Source organism: Salarias fasciatus, chromosome 23 (genome assembly GCF_902148845.1).
Source record: "Salarias fasciatus chromosome 23, fSalaFa1.1, whole genome shotgun sequence".
Lineage (NCBI taxonomy): Eukaryota > Metazoa > Chordata > Actinopteri > Blenniiformes > Blenniidae > Salarias > Salarias fasciatus.
This window is the reverse complement of record NC_043766.1, coordinates 17006668-17024366: the sequence shown is the minus strand read 5'-3', so window position 1 is coordinate 17024366 and position 17699 is coordinate 17006668. Positions and strand designations below refer to the sequence as shown.

General features: G+C 42.2%; 1 protein-coding gene across 2 annotated transcripts; it reads right to left on the bottom strand.

Annotated features, from left to right (window-relative positions):
* Positions 1-2170: 2170 nt before the first annotated feature.
* On the bottom strand, positions 2171-16114 carry enc3 (ectodermal-neural cortex 3). 2 transcript variants are annotated; one of them, XM_030083524.1, is made up of 3 exons: positions 12627-13649; positions 11764-12538; positions 2171-3680 (listed from the first exon to the last, which is right to left on the bottom strand). In XM_030083524.1, the coding sequence occupies exons 1-2, from the start codon at positions 13647-13649 to the stop codon at positions 11792-11794; spliced, it is 1770 nt and encodes a 589-aa protein (XP_029939384.1). In that variant the 3' UTR covers positions 2171-3680; positions 11764-11791. The 2 variants fall into 2 exon arrangements, with proteins under 2 accessions (XP_029939384.1, XP_029939385.1); XM_030083525.1 differs by lacking the exon at positions 2171-3680 and adding an exon at positions 15858-16114 and having other exon boundaries at positions 11792-12538; positions 12627-13662.
* Positions 16115-17699: the final 1585 nt, after the last annotated feature.

Genomic DNA, 17699 nt, shown 5'->3' with positions numbered 1-17699 from the left:
AGCACAAGCGCATGATCTTGCACACACGTATGTGCATAAATTTACAGGCACAGACACAGACAGCCTGTGTACAACCCTGTAAGATCCAGGTAGCTGTGTCTGTGTGGTCGCCCCCCTCCCCCTTCATTCATGGGGGGATTGTGTTTTGATGCTCTCTGAGGTTGTTTTGTCTCCATGTGCACTTTCAAATTTATCCTTGGTCTTATAATTGTGTCGTCGGTGAGATCTGTTTGAAGATTTGCTCAGTTTGCACATTTTGCATCACAATAGGAGCCATTGACCAAGCGGCTCGTCCCACTGTCCAGTGCCAGGTCTCCTTTTCAGAGGCCACTGTTTCATCTTTTTATGTACGTCTGCATTGTGTTTAAATATCCATAAATTAATCTTTTGATGAATCCCTGTACTCATACTGCCACAATCACATCCACATGCTTGACTGGACGTAGCCTGTAACAGGCATGATGTCATGGCGGCAGAGGGGCTTTTTTTGGAGCCGCCTTTTGTTTATATCCAATTAACTGAGCACTTTGAAGTTTCCCGACTGTCTTTGAAATGATTGAACAATGCCGTTGCATTATGTCATTGATTTTCGACCGGCTGAAAACTTTATGTAATGTTTGTTACACAGAAATTTGAGTTCATGTCGTCTTGGATTATTAACATATTCTCTTGATCACATAAATTCACACATCGTCACATTACATGGAAAATGACATTATCACAGTGGGTGGAAAAAAATCACAAGTTGAACCAAAGGAAAGTGGCATTACCTAAAAAAACAGAATAATGAAGAAAAATGGACAATTTCAACAAAAAGAGCAAATAAAGACATACACATGCAATGATACATGCAATAGCCATCTATTTATTTAACTTAGCATTGTAGACATGTGGAGCTGATCCCATGTGACTTTGGGTGAAAAGAAAACCAGACGCGGACCTCTAGGCATTGGAGACTCACCATCACCATCTTATAAACATATCGCTGGATGGTGGCTTCTGCCTTACACCAAAATATAAACTGGGAGAACATTATGCCCCTGCACACAAAATCCCAGAGGTCAGACACAAATGCACAGAATGTAAACAACACACCTATTTAATACAAGCAAACAAATGAATAGGAATATTAATTTATAAATAACAGGCAATAAATGTAGCTCATTCAATTTTGCCACTCCAGCACCATAAATTCTGTCTGCACAGTCAGTTATATTCACCATTCTCCCACTCATTAGTGACAGAGCTGCTCTGTAATCTCACTCTTGATAGGGTTTGGTGTGTTACAGGTACACATGGATATCCAGAGACTTCTTTATCCCCATTTCTGCTGCCAAAAGATTTCATTTGTGTTAGGAAATCCTTCATTTTGTTTTTGTTCAGACACCTCCAAACTGGTTATACTTTGGTGTCTTCATGCCGTTTCACTGCTCCAAAGTCCACAGGTCTGCCAACAGAGACTGCTTCAAATAGCTCAGTCTTATGTTTTTATCTCATCCTTTTTTCTGTTAATTAGTAAAACAACGATTTAGACTCTGACTAGTTTTCAAGGTTCCTAATGATCTTTTGTGTTTTGTAGGAGAAACTCTTGACGTTCGAAGGAATTGTTTGCTTTGAAAGAGGGAAATGACAAAATTTGAAATCATAGCACTAATTAATGAAAAGTAATAAAAAAAGCCCTTTTATTTTACAGTGCAATGAAGACCCTGTAACTATTGAACAAATCATTGATAAAGCTGAGTAACGTCCTCCAGTTTCTCCCGACCCATCCAACATCTCTTCTCATGGCGAATAGGTGGGAACTGTCCTTCTCTCCAGCAGAAACTCCACCGCAGAGGTGTTCGGAGCAGCGTTATCACATTATAATGTGCATGTATAGATTGCCCAGTGCCAGTCCGAGCAGCAGAGGTTCACACCTCACGTAACACGTAGCTCTCATGTGAGATATTGCTGCAGAGAGCGAACGTGAACTCACTGCATCTTCTGTGCACAGACAGGAGGAAGGAGATGGGTGTTTCTGGTAAATACCCAAACCACTGGCAACCTGCATTTGGAAACTATGTGAAGCATGTTAAGAGCACCTGTGTAATTATATCTCTGCCCACACTAGTTAATGACATGGCTGCTGAACTCCAGTCCTCCCCAGGAAAAAAGAGAAAATAAGCACCAGTTTCAACTTAAGGACATTTATTGAAAATTTAGGAGCTGCGGCACAAGAAATCAGAGTGTGTATCCATAATAGCTTCATATATCAGACATATACTTTGACATAATGGTGTTACAAGAAAAAGCATGAGGATTAGAGACAGGAGGCTTCTGCTACAAAGGGGATTTGATTATTCACACTACCCAGGCTGGGTTAAGACAAAAATACAAAATTAAGACCACTGAGAGATGTCTTTTTACAAATTGTGCAAATCAAAGGCTTCTACAAATTAATTACAAAAGCAGTAAACAAACTATACACACAAATTCTTCAAAGAAAAAAAAAAAACGTTTCCACAAGAATTTTTAGAATGCAACAAAAATAGTACAACTGGACTACTTAGGACACATTTAGCTTTCATTATTAAAATACAGACGAACGCTAACTATCCTATTTTGCAACAATTATGTTTTAAATAAGACAGCTGCTGTTAAGATTGAACCAGACATTTGCAGTTGGAAAAACAATGTAAATGACAGTTTGTCACAAAAACAGTACATTCACAACAACACGAAATGAAAATGTAACCTTTTATTGGACAGAATCTGGCAAAAATTATACATAACCCTGAGACACAAACCACAGAGAAATGACAAAAATCACAATTTGAAATAGCATTTTGAAGTAGAAAATGATCTCCTTCAGCCGTGATGGGCCACAATCTCTATTGCGCGTTTGTATTTTAAGTTGAGGAGGAAGACACAAATTTAGCTCACCAAAATTGAGGGAAGCCCACGTCCAAAGGCTAAAAATACAGACATGAAGATTGTTCCTGTGCAACAAAATCCTACACCTCCCCCCAAATGTTTTCTCTCCTCCTTGCGCAGGGAGTGACGTAGACTGATAATCCCTCTATACGTAGCATCGGAAAGGTCTAATTCAGGCCATGCTAATGTGACGTTTTCAAGTGAAAAAGGCAAACTGTCTATCCTCTCCAAATGTAAAGATCGGTTTAAAAACAAAACAAAAAACAAAAGACTGCTTCACTTTCTTTATAGTTAACTTAAAAACAACATGTCAGTAAAACTGGTAATGTACTCACGAGATGATACACATCCGATGGTGGAATAAGTCATTTGAGAAGTGCTTGACTGAATAAGTCACAGTAGCTTATTTGCCCCCAAGGCTGGAAAGAGAGAAGTTTGTGGGTTTTTGTGCAGAGATGGCTCACCTCCATGCTCTCTGCCTCACATGCATCACAAAGGCGTCTGTGAGGTCTCTGTAGTCCACATGGCAACCAGTCCAGCTCAGATGAGAGGCTGCATGAGAAAGTCACACAATAAGTCTGAGTAAACAGAACTAGGCCGATTCCAGGACCCTTTCCTTTCCTCCTCCGCAGCTGAAGACGACACTGTGATTCAGGCAGGATGGAGCCATGATGGGCATTTAAAAGAAAAACCTTCCTCTTCTTCCTCCCCGTCTTCAGAGCCAGTGAAGGGAGACGCATACCTGCATACCAGACATCACAGCTCATCTGGGGAAAGAGACAGAGGGAGATTAATGTTTAGGTCTTGTGAGCTCTGCTGTACAAGGACCCCGTGTGTGAATTCCCCAACACATGACCACAGACGGGTGGCCAGGACATTCCCAGCGAGTGCAGAGGAACGCCGAGACTTCAGCCATCAAGGCTACACATCAGCTTATCACCATGCCATTTTATCGGGCTTACTCACATAGCATGAATAATGCCTTGGGACAGGGCATTATTTAACTAAAGTCCTCCTGGCATGTGAGATTATGCTGCTCAAGCTATTTATGTTGCTAGGTAATAATTATGTGAGGGTGGCAGTGGAGAGGACCCCTCTGTGAAAATAAGCTTCTCTGGAAGCAGATAAAACACATATTCCAAAGCCATCCTCTCTCGCCTGCTTTATCCGGATATAATTCATACCATGTGTGGTTTACGCTCCGACTCTCAAATTCCTGCATCTGCAAGCACCAGCTTTAACATAAACACTGTGCTGAATTCTCTGAAAGATCTCATCTGAGGCTTTCTGTGCAACTCCAGATAACTCAGCATCTAATTCTCCTCGCCTGCTGTTATGGAGGAATGTTACGCTGCATGTTTGGGGGGGTTGGAGCGAAATCCTAACATGCTGTTTACCTTTGATTTGCATATTGTTGACGATAGCTGGGCTCAGAAGACTGTTCTATGAAGAAGACCGTGTACATTTCTGGCTCTGCTGGGGGTTTGTTTGGATAACCTAATGAGCCCTCATTTCCATGGCTGACAAAGCTGGTTGATACTACAGAAGCCTCCACTGATCCATATGCATCCGTTACTGTTGTGAATACTTTGCCAGGAGTGCAACAGTAGGAAGCAGCCAGAGCAGAGATCTACTGAAAAAACAATATGGCGGCAACCAGTGGCCACAAACGTTCAAGTTTAAAAATAAATTATTAGTGGAACGTTTTTGTTTCATGTTTAAACTCAGTAGATGAATTAATATTAATGCTTACAAATAGCATTTGTCAGAACCAGTAAGACAGATAATTAAATACAAATCTATCCAGCTTAAAACAAACCACAATATAAAATCAAGATAGAAAAAGACTAACATATAATGGCAAAGATGAAAATGTATTTGTGTAAAAACAATTAGAATTATCTTCACTTTCTCAAAATTCTAAATTTTGAGTTATGCAAAGTAAGTATCTTATGAAGTAAATAAAATTCTAAAATAATATACTTTTGTGCACAATAATCCAAAAAAGTGGCTAATTCAAATAACAAAGCACATGAGCTTTTATCCTACTTTTATATAAATACACAAAACCACCTGTTAATGGAGTTTGGAATTTTTTTTTAATGCTATTCTTTGGAACATAGCCATGAAGATCCATATTCTCAAAGTTACCACATCCAGCCACCGTTGGATTCATGGCCTGGTCAAAGCAACACTTGCAGCCTTCAACTGTATCACATGTGACCAGATGGTACGTTTCCTTTGTGCTGCTTAGCTCCAAACCATCAACTTGGACATGGACACCTGCAAGTTCTTTCCACAGGTCTAATCTCTCGCAGTAGATGACAAAGATCATACCTCTGAAATCTAAATGTGCTGGCTCTGGTTTGCTCAAACTCTGGAAATACATCACAAGAGTTGTTATTTTTAGTCATCCATCGCAACAGAGATGTAAGTTGTTGTTCGCATGCTGTGCCCAGCAGGATGTCTGCTTGGCTCGAGATCGAGGAATAACGTGCAGAGTTTTCAAAGATTTACTTCTCTTGATTTTTAATCTGAGATCATATCTGCTACTTCTTTAGTCTCCTGAAAATCATAATTTAATGGTGCTTTGAACCTCTTCAGATACACTGTGACCCTACAAAGTTTAGATACAGTCATCATGAGAACATCCAGTAACAGGCCTTCTTCGCCCGTCATCGTACTTGATAACACAGCAGCGAGACCCTTTTAATGACAAGAGTCCTGCTGCCAACAGGAATGAGTCAGTCCCTTCATTTCCACCTGTACATTTGTTACCTTGTCGTCTGGATCACACGCAGAAACATTTCTTTCATACAGAGTGACAACATGAAACAGAGAAGACTGTTTAAAGAAACTCAAATGTTTCTTCAGCCCTTGTTTTAAGAACTTAAATTTACTGAAGCAAAACTCGGGGGGGGGGGAACGTTTTTATGCTTATTGCAGCTATGTACACAGGGGATATCTTTTTGTGTTCACTGCAGAGTGAAAGCCAATTCACCTTCACCCGCTTATCAAGAATTATCCAGGGGTCCATGTGTGTTTGTTTTGGTTCACTGAAGGATGCACAGCGTGCTGCTCTGAGAGACAGAGGGAGTCTCTGTGACCTTCAGCAGACCGAACAGATGCGTTGTTCCTGTGTGAAATGACTGGATCTGACAGTCAGAGGTCGAACTCTGCTTCCAGATTTTTTTATTTTTCCTTTACAAAGAAAACGGACAATTTTAAGGCTTTGTATGATTTGAAAACTCTGTCCTTTCCTATTCATTTTTCAAACCGAGCACTCATGCACCGGGACATTCATCTTTTTCTCAGCTGCACCTTTAGACAACATCTGCGTCCTCTTGAAGACCAATTAGGTATGTGGATTTGAGCTAAAGCCGAGCGGTCTTTCTTTATCTGTCCCCTGTGTGCAAGAACGCCTGCGCCATGCTTACTAATGACCACCAAGAACTCCACTGTATTGACTGTTGTATGAATCACACTCACTTCATTTACATGAGTTTGTTTTCAGGGACAGACAAAGAATTCTGAGTTCAGTCAGGAGCATCTTAGTGCAGCTATAAAATATAATTAGGATTCATCAAGAGGTACATCTCAATGAATCCTTGCAGGGAATTCTTATTCAGATGAAACCAAAAAGCATATCTGTAAGTGAATGAGCACCACTTCAGAGACACTTTAGCAGATATTACATAATTCAGATTAATTACCAGGCAGACGCCCTCTGTCCTACCCCAGCTGGCTTTTTGAAGAGGCCCCTGTATAACTGTATGACAGCCCATCTCTTTTTCAGGGTGTAATCAAATTAGTCTGGGCGATTATTCAGTCATTTTGAGCATCGTCTTTCCTTTCCCTTTTTTGTAGCTCACTGCATGGTGAAAAGACCAATAAAAACTCCATTAGATTTATGCAAATTTAAACCGCTGTGCTGAAGGCTGTAATGTGGCAGATTGATTACTCAAGGGACCGGAGACGGCGTGTGCGTGCACGTGCTAAATCTAACTGTGCATGTTTGTGTGTGTGTGTGTGTGTGTGTGTGTGTGTGTGTGTGTGTGTGTGTGTGTGTGTGTGTGTGTGTGTGTGTGTGTGTGTGTCTGAGCCAGGAAGGGGGGGGGTCGTTGTTGTACACAGATGCCACAATAAAAGCCTTATTCAGCTTGTGTTCCTGGTGGCCCTCACAGCTAGGCATTAATAAAACATTAGTATTGAGTGACTGGGGGCCTCTGCACTCCTCCTCCCTGATCCCACAGTGACCTTTCCGTTTTACAGCAGCTGTCTGGGATCCAGAGAGGATGCAAAGGAGTCCCCTGGTGGCCCCTGACCTCTCCAGGTGTACCCTATCACAAAGAGCTGAGCCCACCTTTTAAGAGCTTTGGTTGAAGCCGTTTAAAGTGGAAGGGTTGTTCAATATCTGTACTGCACGTATCTGTCGTTCATATCCCCTAGCTCAGGCCACTGGACATTGCATTGAACCTCCAGTTTTACTTTTATTTTAGCAATACAATGATTCAGCAACACTCTCTTGTCCACATCATCTCTCATGCCCCATTCTGAAGTGAAAGCTAACTTTACAGACTCAAACTTGAAAAATGGCCTCCACAGTACTTTTTGGAAACATTCTGATTTCGTCTCTTTTCAAGCGGGGGCAATGTAACTTTTTGGAAAATGGTAAGATTGCGCATGTGTGCACAACGGTCATAGCAAACAGCTCAACAACTGTGAATAGATCAACAACTGCAATGGAGAAATTCAGTGTGTTTGTGTTGCTCGCTGCTTTCATTTTAACACTGCTTCCCCTATGAAGAGCATATTTACTTCTCCATCATCATGATCAGGGGCTCTGTGCTCTCCGTCTCTCTCTCCTCTCTGCCTCCCTGCAGGACCGTTGACAGTGGAACTGAAAACTTGGTGGTCTGAGCCTCCCCCCAGCTGTCTACAGTGAGTGGATCTCTGTCTGTTGAACTGAATCCAGACCCTCCACCTGAACCAGAGCTTCAATGACAATTTTCCCTGTCCATCTTATTTTCTCCTCTTCTATCCTCATAACCGAACCGTAACAGCAGAAAAACACCACCTCTGAGTTTGGTGCATGCCTTGGTAGTTGCAGGACATGGCCTGACATACAAACTACAGCATTTTCAGTGTTTCAGAGGCAATTACAGTTTTTTGTGGGCTTCAAGTTCCCCATTCGCTCTCACACTAAAACTAATCTCAGCTATTGATAAAACTCGCTATATGGCAGCTTGCAGCACCTCCAAAAGCCCACTGATTGACAAAGAGACAGAGAAAAAGTCGAACTGGGGTCTCCGGTTGCATTGTGGCTGCCTCAGTGTTGTTACCAACAAGTGGCCAGAGGAGTCCTCTCCAAGCGTACTACTTCCCAGGAACCTACTGGGTACTAGAAGTTAAACTGTAAAGGCTGCACATGCAAAGGTGTGAATGGCTCCTTTAACTGCCTTTAGTTCTGCATGTTTCAACACTGAATGAGATGATAAACGCTATTTGTTTTTGTCATAGCCATAACAAATAAGAACTCTAATAGTTTTTCATTTACAGCGGGCTCTGGCTTTGCATCGGACTCTGTGGTTTGTCACATCTGGTGAAAATGCACAGGGCAGCAAACTACAGTAGGCGGTGATAAAAAGAGCAGAAAGGTCTGGTAATCCCACACAAGCCACATAAACTTTGTGGACAACAGGGATGCCTGCACCACAACAGAACATTAACAAATCTTTACTAATGGGAATTCAGGCCACACCTTCATTCCTCCCAAATTAGAGTAAGGATGGTTGGCTTTTTAAAGGACAGGCAATGCCAGCAATTTGACTGCCTTTTTGTGTGTGTGTGTGTGTGTGTGTGTGTGTGTGTGTGTCTCAGCAGTGAGTGGAAAACCAGGAGTTTTACAACAACATAAAAACTTACTCTACTGCTTGTGAATACTTGAACAGCTGACTGGTGGTTTTTAGCACCAATAACACCAAAATGGAGTTTAAAAAAATGCGGACAAATTCGCAGACACACTTTCACACAAATGTTTTTCTTCCAGCTGAAAGTTGACAGCCTCGGTAGCAAAGTATTTTTAGAGTGGAGTTAGTCTCGCTTGCCAAACAAAGCAAAGTATAGCTTTGCCTATTCTGGTCTTACTATGTCTCCATTTTATCCCCTCCTCTGCATGCATGTGAGCACGGCGTTACTTTGATGGATACACATTTTTGCTGCCTCACTCCTCCTTTCAACCATTTCCTGGCTGAACGAGAGTGATCCAATGTCAAAGGTGGACACGTGCTTGACACACAGAAGCTTGAACTTTTTACATCTGATGTATTTGTATATATAAGTTAAATGGCAGTGTCTACGATGACTCTGAGAGTGCATGAAGCTATGGTGCCTCGATCTCTCACAGTCAGTCTGTCTCCATACTGGCAAAAAAAACCCCGGCTACCATGGATACAGCGTACTGTAGCAGCAGCCTTCCGAGGCTAAGCCCCCAGGTCCATCATCTCCAGCTGTTTACTGTAGACACAAGTCCCACATAAACCTTTCCTTTCTCACCGATATGCGTTTAGCTTCACTTTCAGCTTCACTCTGCCTTCATGGAAAAAAAGAGCTTGTCCGGAGTTACTTTCATGCATTTTTAAGAAGAGTGATTGTTTAACAGAAAGGAATCTACCAAAACTACACTAACAATAAAATAATAATTCTCCATCTGCTACTTTGGCATCGGTGGCGCTGATGGGACTGTTGTCTCAGACTTTAACTTCATTGTGATGGTTTTACACTGTGTTCATGCTTTTTCAAATATTTCAGAAATATACATGTTTACAAATTGCACTCAATCTCTGGTTGAAGCTGCAATGATTTGACAAACAAAACATTGTTCAGTAAGATTCAAAGGAACTTTCATGTCATGAGAAACATTCTCACTCACCCAGTTATCTGATTAATGAACATGACAAAGGAGTGGGATGAGTTATCCTAGCAAGGAGACTGAAAACAATGGAACAAATTAAGTCCAGTGCATTTTTGCTACATTAATTCATCTGTTAGGTATGTCTGTTGTTTAGCATGTAAATGAGGTTCACTTAATTTCCCTTTAGTTAACTTTTAACATATCAAGGCTCGCCAATTCCCCCCTCTTCACCTGTGTTTGTGCTGCGTCAAACTAACTGGATATATCATTATAGTTAAACATTGCACTGGCGAAACATTGTTTGTATGGACATTTATTAGATGAACCAACATTAAACCATTTCGTCTATAAGAAGATGGTCCTCTGAAGAAAACTGTATTATTTCGATTTCATCACTCCAATAAAGTTAAAACCACATAACTACCTATGCAAAACATGGGAGTCTAACGTTGAAAACAATTTATTACATATGACTATTCTCACTTCATGAACCAGATTTACAGCCATGGGGCATATCTGAAAGCAACCTGTACACATTATCACACTGCAGACTCTTCATTTAAGCTGTGAGCCGCCGCCGCCGCCGCCACCTCCTCCTTTCAGTGCAAAACCAAGAGCACCTCAGGAAAAAACATGTCATCTCTTATCCCACTGAAAGTGTGAACACTGCCACCTGTCATTCCTTCAGGCAGACTGGGCTTCTCAATCTTTCAGGGGTACCGGTATATGCTATATGTCAGTCAGTTATACGCTGGGAATGAATACTTCGCTTTTCCTCGATTATAAATTATGCCTTTTTTTAAACTCTTGTGTTTAGAAACCCCCCAGCAACTGTATGCATGCATTTAAGGATCATAACAGGTTTAATGCATTACCATTGTGTAAAGTACTGGCTAATTTGTTTTGATTAGGAACCAGATTAAGGACTTCTTTTTTATAAAGAAGAGCAAAATGGATTTGAGGAAAGTGTTAAATAATGTAAAAACTCTGAGATCATAGAAAAGTGCACGAGACAAAAGGTATGTCCACAAGCTTATATTTACTAAATATAACACCATGTGTCACTTCATCTTATATCACTTACGACTGTTTAAGGTTACTGACTTGCATCATGCTATCTTTAAAACCATGAGTGCAGAGCAGCCTTCGCACCGGCCCTGCTGGCACTACAGGCTCAGACCTGATCCCTGCCTCGGTCTAAATCCTGCCCCTGACAGAGGTGTTGCCCTGTAGCTCTCTCCCTGTGATTATCAGCACCACTGACATTCCTCCTGCACTTTAAACCAGGTCTCCTCCATGTTTATCAAACACTCAGCTGTCAACTGTGTAACCACGAGCAACCACGAAAGCAGAGAAGGGTTCCTCCAGATAAAAGTGGACTCACCTGGACCTGCTAACTAGAGCACTGTAGTGAGATTGACAGCCTTCCTTCAAATCACATTTTCGTTGTTTGCAAGGCATGCAACCAGCATAGACTGGATAACAAGAATCATTTTCTTTATTCACGGTGTGCATTTAAACTAAACATTTGGACTTTAAGACGGAGCAGGGTTCAATCACTGAGTGCATTCACATCAGAAAAAGCCCCATTTCGCTCTTAGCTAACCTCAGATGAACAGGCATTTATTTGGTGGTGACTGTGAGGTTACAGAGCACAGCCACAGAAGAATGTGTAAACAGCAAGGAAAATGTCATAAGAGAATCTAACATGGTATAAAATCTGTCTTAAAATTTATATTGTTCTTGCAAGAATGTTGAAATATGTGACGCTTTAAGTCATCAAAAATTGATCCTACTCTTCAGGTCATATCTGAGCAAATTCAATACACTGATCATTCTATAAAATCAGTTTTATCTGACAAAATAAAGAACACAACCAGTGACACATATGATTTTCAGCTTATTCGTGTTAGTGTGAAGAGGTTACAACTGCTTACCATGAAACTTCCAGTAGCCGGTCAGTCTTTATGCCGAGAGGTACTTCCATGTGCTGACGAAGGCCGTGGGAATGAGCGAGTAGGGGACACTGGTCACGCTGTCCCAGGAGTCTGAAGACGGATCATAACAGTCTAGCGTCTTGCACCTCTGTGCCCCAAAGTACCCTCCAACCACATACAGTCGGTTTCCTGAAGCCACCGCATGACAGCTGATCCGCTTGGCTGTCACGTCACCGAACTTTGACCACTGGTACGTCTCGCTGTTGAACCGGTACGCCGAGCTGGCTGAGAATTCAGTATCGCCTCCGATGACGACGACATGATTTCCGACCACGGCCGCCGCGGTGTATCGCCACAGCTGTGGACAAGCTGCCGGTACCGACCATCGATTCTGACAGGGGTCGAAGCACTGCACCTTGGGATATTTGTCTCTGTTCACACTGGTGCCTCCAAAGGCGAAGAGTTTGTTTTTGGCACCGACCACAGCAGCGTTGCTCACCCCTTCTCGCAACGGAGCCACAAGCGCCCATTTGTTGGTTTGAGGGTCGTATTGCTCCACCTGCTTGAGAGACACAGAAGGGGAGGCAGGAAAGGATCCTGCCAAAGATGTGTGTCCTCCCACAACATACAGTGTATGGTCGAGTTCTGCAGAACCATGTCCAAATCTGGCCACCAGCATAGGTGCTGCTTTGGACCACTCGTCGTGCAGCGTGTCGTAGACCCAGACATCTTTGGAGGCGCCATTTTCAGATCCACGGCCTCCAGTAACGTAAACCTGAAAGAATGATGAGAAACATAATCTTAATCTTCAAGGTAAGGTAAAAAGAAGAACTTTTTTTTTTAAGTTCAGTTGTGATACAGACCTTGCAGCCTATGGCACAGGCACTGCACTCCTTCCTGGGGCTGGGTATATCAGTTTTTGGGGTGATCTCCTTGGTTTTGTTGTCAATCATGTAGACTTTATCACACATAAATGTCTGTCCCCCCAGCAGCAGCAGAGCCTGGCTGACCTTTCTGGGTCGAGCACAGAACCCCGTAACAATCCCGTCATTCTGGAGGATCCTCATCTTACAGCAAACGGCATCCTCCACAATCTCTCGACTCACTTTGTCACACATCACCAGCTCCTCAGACGCCACATTCTTCAGCAGGTAAGACTCAGGTAGCAGTGCCAGGCGAACACAGCGCAGCAGCTCGGGCAGCTCACTGTGCCTCCGCTCCATGTCGGCCTTCACCCAGTCAATGACGGCCTCATACACAAGACTTTCATCCTCCACCTCCAACTCCTCACTGAGGATCAGCTCCTTTACTTTGTCTCTGGGCAAGCTGAGGAAGTCTTCTGTCTTGAAAAGCGTAGCAAAGTTTGCCAGGCACATCCTCCAGGACAGCTCATACAGTCTCTGACACTGGTGGGCATCGGAAAGCAGCATCATGCCTAAACAGTTCGACTGGTGCAGGTTCTTTTCTAGAAACTCTGCCGCTGCGTCCCTGATGTCATGGAACTGAAGCATGTCTCCGGCTTCAAGGAGGGACTCTGCGTTTTCCTCGTTGATGATGACCCGGGCCGAGTACACGTAGTCAAGCAAGAGCTCCAGCACCTCTGGATGGAGAGAGTCGTGGAAGTTGACGTCGGCATCGCGACTCTCCCTCAGCCCGCCACTGAACATGGCCTCAAAATAGCGGCTACAGGAGGCCAGGACGGCCCGGTGGCAAGGGAACGAGCGGTTCCCCGCCTTCAGCACCACATCGGTAAAAACCTTTCGTTTACGCAGCAGGTTGAGCTGAGTCAGGAGACTGTCCGCATGGGATGTTTTGTGGAAGAGCTGGATGTTCATGGAGCCAGAACTGGAGCGAGACTTTCTGTTTTCGTGGTTGCTGACAGACATCTTGAACTTTGACCTGGAACAGTAAAAGATAACGTAAATTACAAACACATGAGTGGACCATCCTTGAATTATGAACTGTTTAATTTTGATAGAGTTGTGAAACCGCCTTTCATGTGAGCACCACAATAAACTCTCCTGTTTTATGACTAAACATCAAACCATGCCAGCAGCTGGTGAATGGGCTGTTCAAGAATTAAATACACTCAACAGCATGCTGAGTTACAACGGAAATGGACTTTGGACTTGGAGAGATGAAAGGAGATCTGATAAGGCGCATATCCACAGGAAAAAAAAACAGCATGTGTACACTTTGTGCCCGAATGATTAACCCTATAAAATCTCTGAAACATGCATCACTTTCAAGCCTGCCGCAGCAAATGAGCTACATTAACCACCTCTCAGCATCAGCTTCAATTATTATTGTGAGTTAAAGAAGCAACACCTGGGCGTGTTGTCGTACTTCACCTGTTTCCACCCCTATCAACATTTCGTGAGTCACGTCAAGCCAAATTGACAGAGCCAATAAATCCCTGCCAGCTTGTTCTGTTCCTCGGTTGGCTCGCATGCAAGATGGTGCCAGAAGCAAAGCTTTTCAAGCCCACATAAGATGTGACACCTCAGCTCCTTAAGGATAAAATTATGTAACCACAGCGCAACAGATTTGAGAACCAGTCTTTCCTTTGATCATTTGAAGTGGGTTGAGACAGAGTGGGAGGAACTGACCTAATGAGATTAACTTTATTTATTTTCACTAACTGTTGCAAATATGATGGATATGCACAAGGACTGAGACAGGGGTTCTAGCTTTCAATCACTCTACCATAACGATGTGTAGCGCTCCACTATGACTGTCAACATCTTCAACTATTGGTCTTAATTTCAGACTAATATTCAACATCAACTGCTGTTGCAATACATTTTGTATTATGTATACTCTGCTTATTGCACATACTTGCACTGCAGAGACACTGTTGCATTAAGATTGGCATTCATTTGTATTCAGTTTGTTGTTAAATTACATCCTGCTAGTTGTATTATAACTTCACAGTATTTAATACTTTTTTATATATATAATAATAACACAGTACAGCACAGGGATTTATGTACATCAATCAGTGCATGTAAAATATTACATTCAAAATGGAAACCTCATTGCATATCCATGCACCTTTTACATCACTTTATCCAAATCAAGGATGCAGGAGGTGCTGAAGCTGATTACAGTTGAGAAAAGGGAATTGAGAACAGGCTGTGCAGGTTGCCGGTCCATACCTTATGTTCATACATACAGTGTCAGTCACTGTCCCACCCACAGGAAATTCAGGATCACAAGTGCATGTTTTTACACTGTGTGAGGACACTAAATTATCCAGAGAGAAATACATCAATGCACAGAGAGAATACGCAAACTCCACACATTATGGAGGTGAGATTTATTTTCCCCCCTGAAACTTCCATACATTTTTATTTTATTACAGAAACTTCAATAATTTAATCCTTTATCCTTTTTAACTTCTATCCAATTAGATTAATTTTAAAAAACACACAGTTAATGTTCATCATCAAATATATATTTCTTGATTCAAACCACATAACTTCCATATAATTCAGATTTATTAAATAAATTGAAATAGTTCAAGTGTTTTGTCGCGACAAAATATGGGAATACGTTTTCTTTTCTTCTACTAGAAGTCATAAAATGCTTGACTTTTTTTTTTGTTGCGAAGGTAGAAATAAGTGTCATATTTTAACTTTTCAAAAGACGTCTTCATTCCCAAACTACGATGTATGGAAACGTCTGGTAATGAAAAGTCTGCAGCGCTCAGCACAGTACAAAGACTGTACACAACTTGGACAAGACCAAATAAATATCTTCCGCCTAGAATAACCTTTTGTTTCAAAGTAGATAAATTTAAGTCGACCATTCAGCCCCTGTGAAAGGGGGACGGCGGGCTTCCTCGGGGGGTGACTCGGTGTGAAATGCAAATCATTTTGTGCAGTAAACGTGAAACTCGGCTCAGTACTCCAGCATGCTCTCAACTTTCCTCCCAAGTTAGCAGCAGGAAGAGGAACGGCAGCCTGAAACATCCAGCCTGCCACAGCCAGGCGACATCAAAGGCTGCTGAAGCTACAGTGTATCAGAAAAACACACATTCCAACCCCACACGGCTCCTCTGATCAGGGTGATCAGGCAGGATCAACGCTCACCTTCAGACTGGAGCGGGGCTGGTTCCTTGATTTCGGCCACAACTTGTCAATCTTGTCGTCGACTTGTTTGGAATTCAAGCGAACATTTTTAAACAAATCCGGGCTCAGATTTCAGCCATGCGCCTCGTCCTGTAGCGGTGAGAAACGGCTGCGCCATCTGACCGCCGGGGAGCGAACTTTTGGAGTTTGTACGTGAATGAAATGAAAGAGACAACAATGTGGAAAGTTGGTCACGCCGTGCACCGCGGACAAGTCACGCAGCCTGCGGGGAGCAGCGAGCAGAACAGAGGGAAGGAGACACGCAGCGGAGGTTTCCACTCAGACTCCTCCTCCTGCTGCTGCGGCGGCCCAATCAGCTGCAGCAGCACGAGGAGCAAAGCGTTTCTTTATCCTAACCTCAACTTTGAACAGTGTACAGCACCTGTGTCCTGAGTGGATGCTATAAAAAATGCAAGTGCTCCCGGTTCACCCGCATGTATACCGCCTCAACCCTCTCATAAATAAGCAAGAGTCATTCATTCACTGTCGTCCTCTACTAAACCTTTGTCTGTATCCGATCTAAACAACCATTTCACTGGTCTGTGAGACCTGAGCTCTCCAGTTAGTCACATTTTATAGACATAGTTTTTTTTTCTTTATTTACTTATTTATTTATCCTTGATTACTGGAGCAAACGTGATCACACAGGTGGAACTAAACTGCAGTGTGTTTTCTGTTTTACCTCAGTGTCAGTGCTAAATCCTGGCCATCAAATCCAGCCTGTTCATGTCCACTCAGTCTAATTCTGTATCTGATTTTACTATTTCATTATTTTGGGATTTATTTTATCAGGCAAACTGCTTTCGATCAAATGATGCCTTTTACAAGCGAGGCCTGACCATGAGGGCAGCATTAAGACAAAGGAAGACAGAGACTCATAAGAAGAATTCATAAATAAACAAAAAGAGGGAGAAAGTCCCAGAGTCCCATGGATGGATATGTTATACAGTCCAGTGGGGGCTGGGGATGTATGGGGGAAGGAGACGTCTTATTGGGAGGTGAACGATTAAATAAAATTCTTTTTTGACTCAGGGTATCATCTTCCAAATCTTCCACCACTTCAGTACAATGTGATCAATTGTCAGGAAAAAACAGAGATTGTGTTGTTTGGATAAAAAAACGAAAGAAAGAAGAATCTGGTAAAAATCAGGATAATATGGGTGTTAAAGCCAAGCACAGAAAGTAATAACAAGCTATTTAGCATTAAAGGTTCATCAAACATAATATACTTGAAAAAACATTGGAATAAGTGCAGCAGCTCAGGCCATTCATATAATGATCATATGTTTACTAAACATATGCACATGGACTGTCATAGACTGGTATTTGTCAATGTTTTGCCATTTCTTTTGCAATTTGTAAAGTATCAAAAATGGACCCAGGCAAACCGCTATGCTATTTCAACTAAAAACAGTGGAGATTAGTTTCAATCAGTGGTAATAAGTCTTTACATAAGACAGATGCAAACAGTAGGTGAGAACTACCCATCTTATTTTGAGGGAATTACAAAAACAAAAATAAATCATATTCATTTTGGACATTTGTTTGAAAAATAGGTCAGCTGTGACTTCAAGAAGGAACAAAGGTACAAAATCATCATGCACATTTGCATTTGAAATGAGAAAAAAAAATGACTGGCAGGCAAACACTTAAAGGCTAAGACTATTTAATATCCAACAAAAATAGATTCATTTTAGCTGGGAACACTGTACACTGTAGCTTCATTTTAAACATACATTTCACTGCTTTTTGTTAATAATACATGAACCCCTTTCATCTGCAGTCTAGCGCAGACCCTTTAAT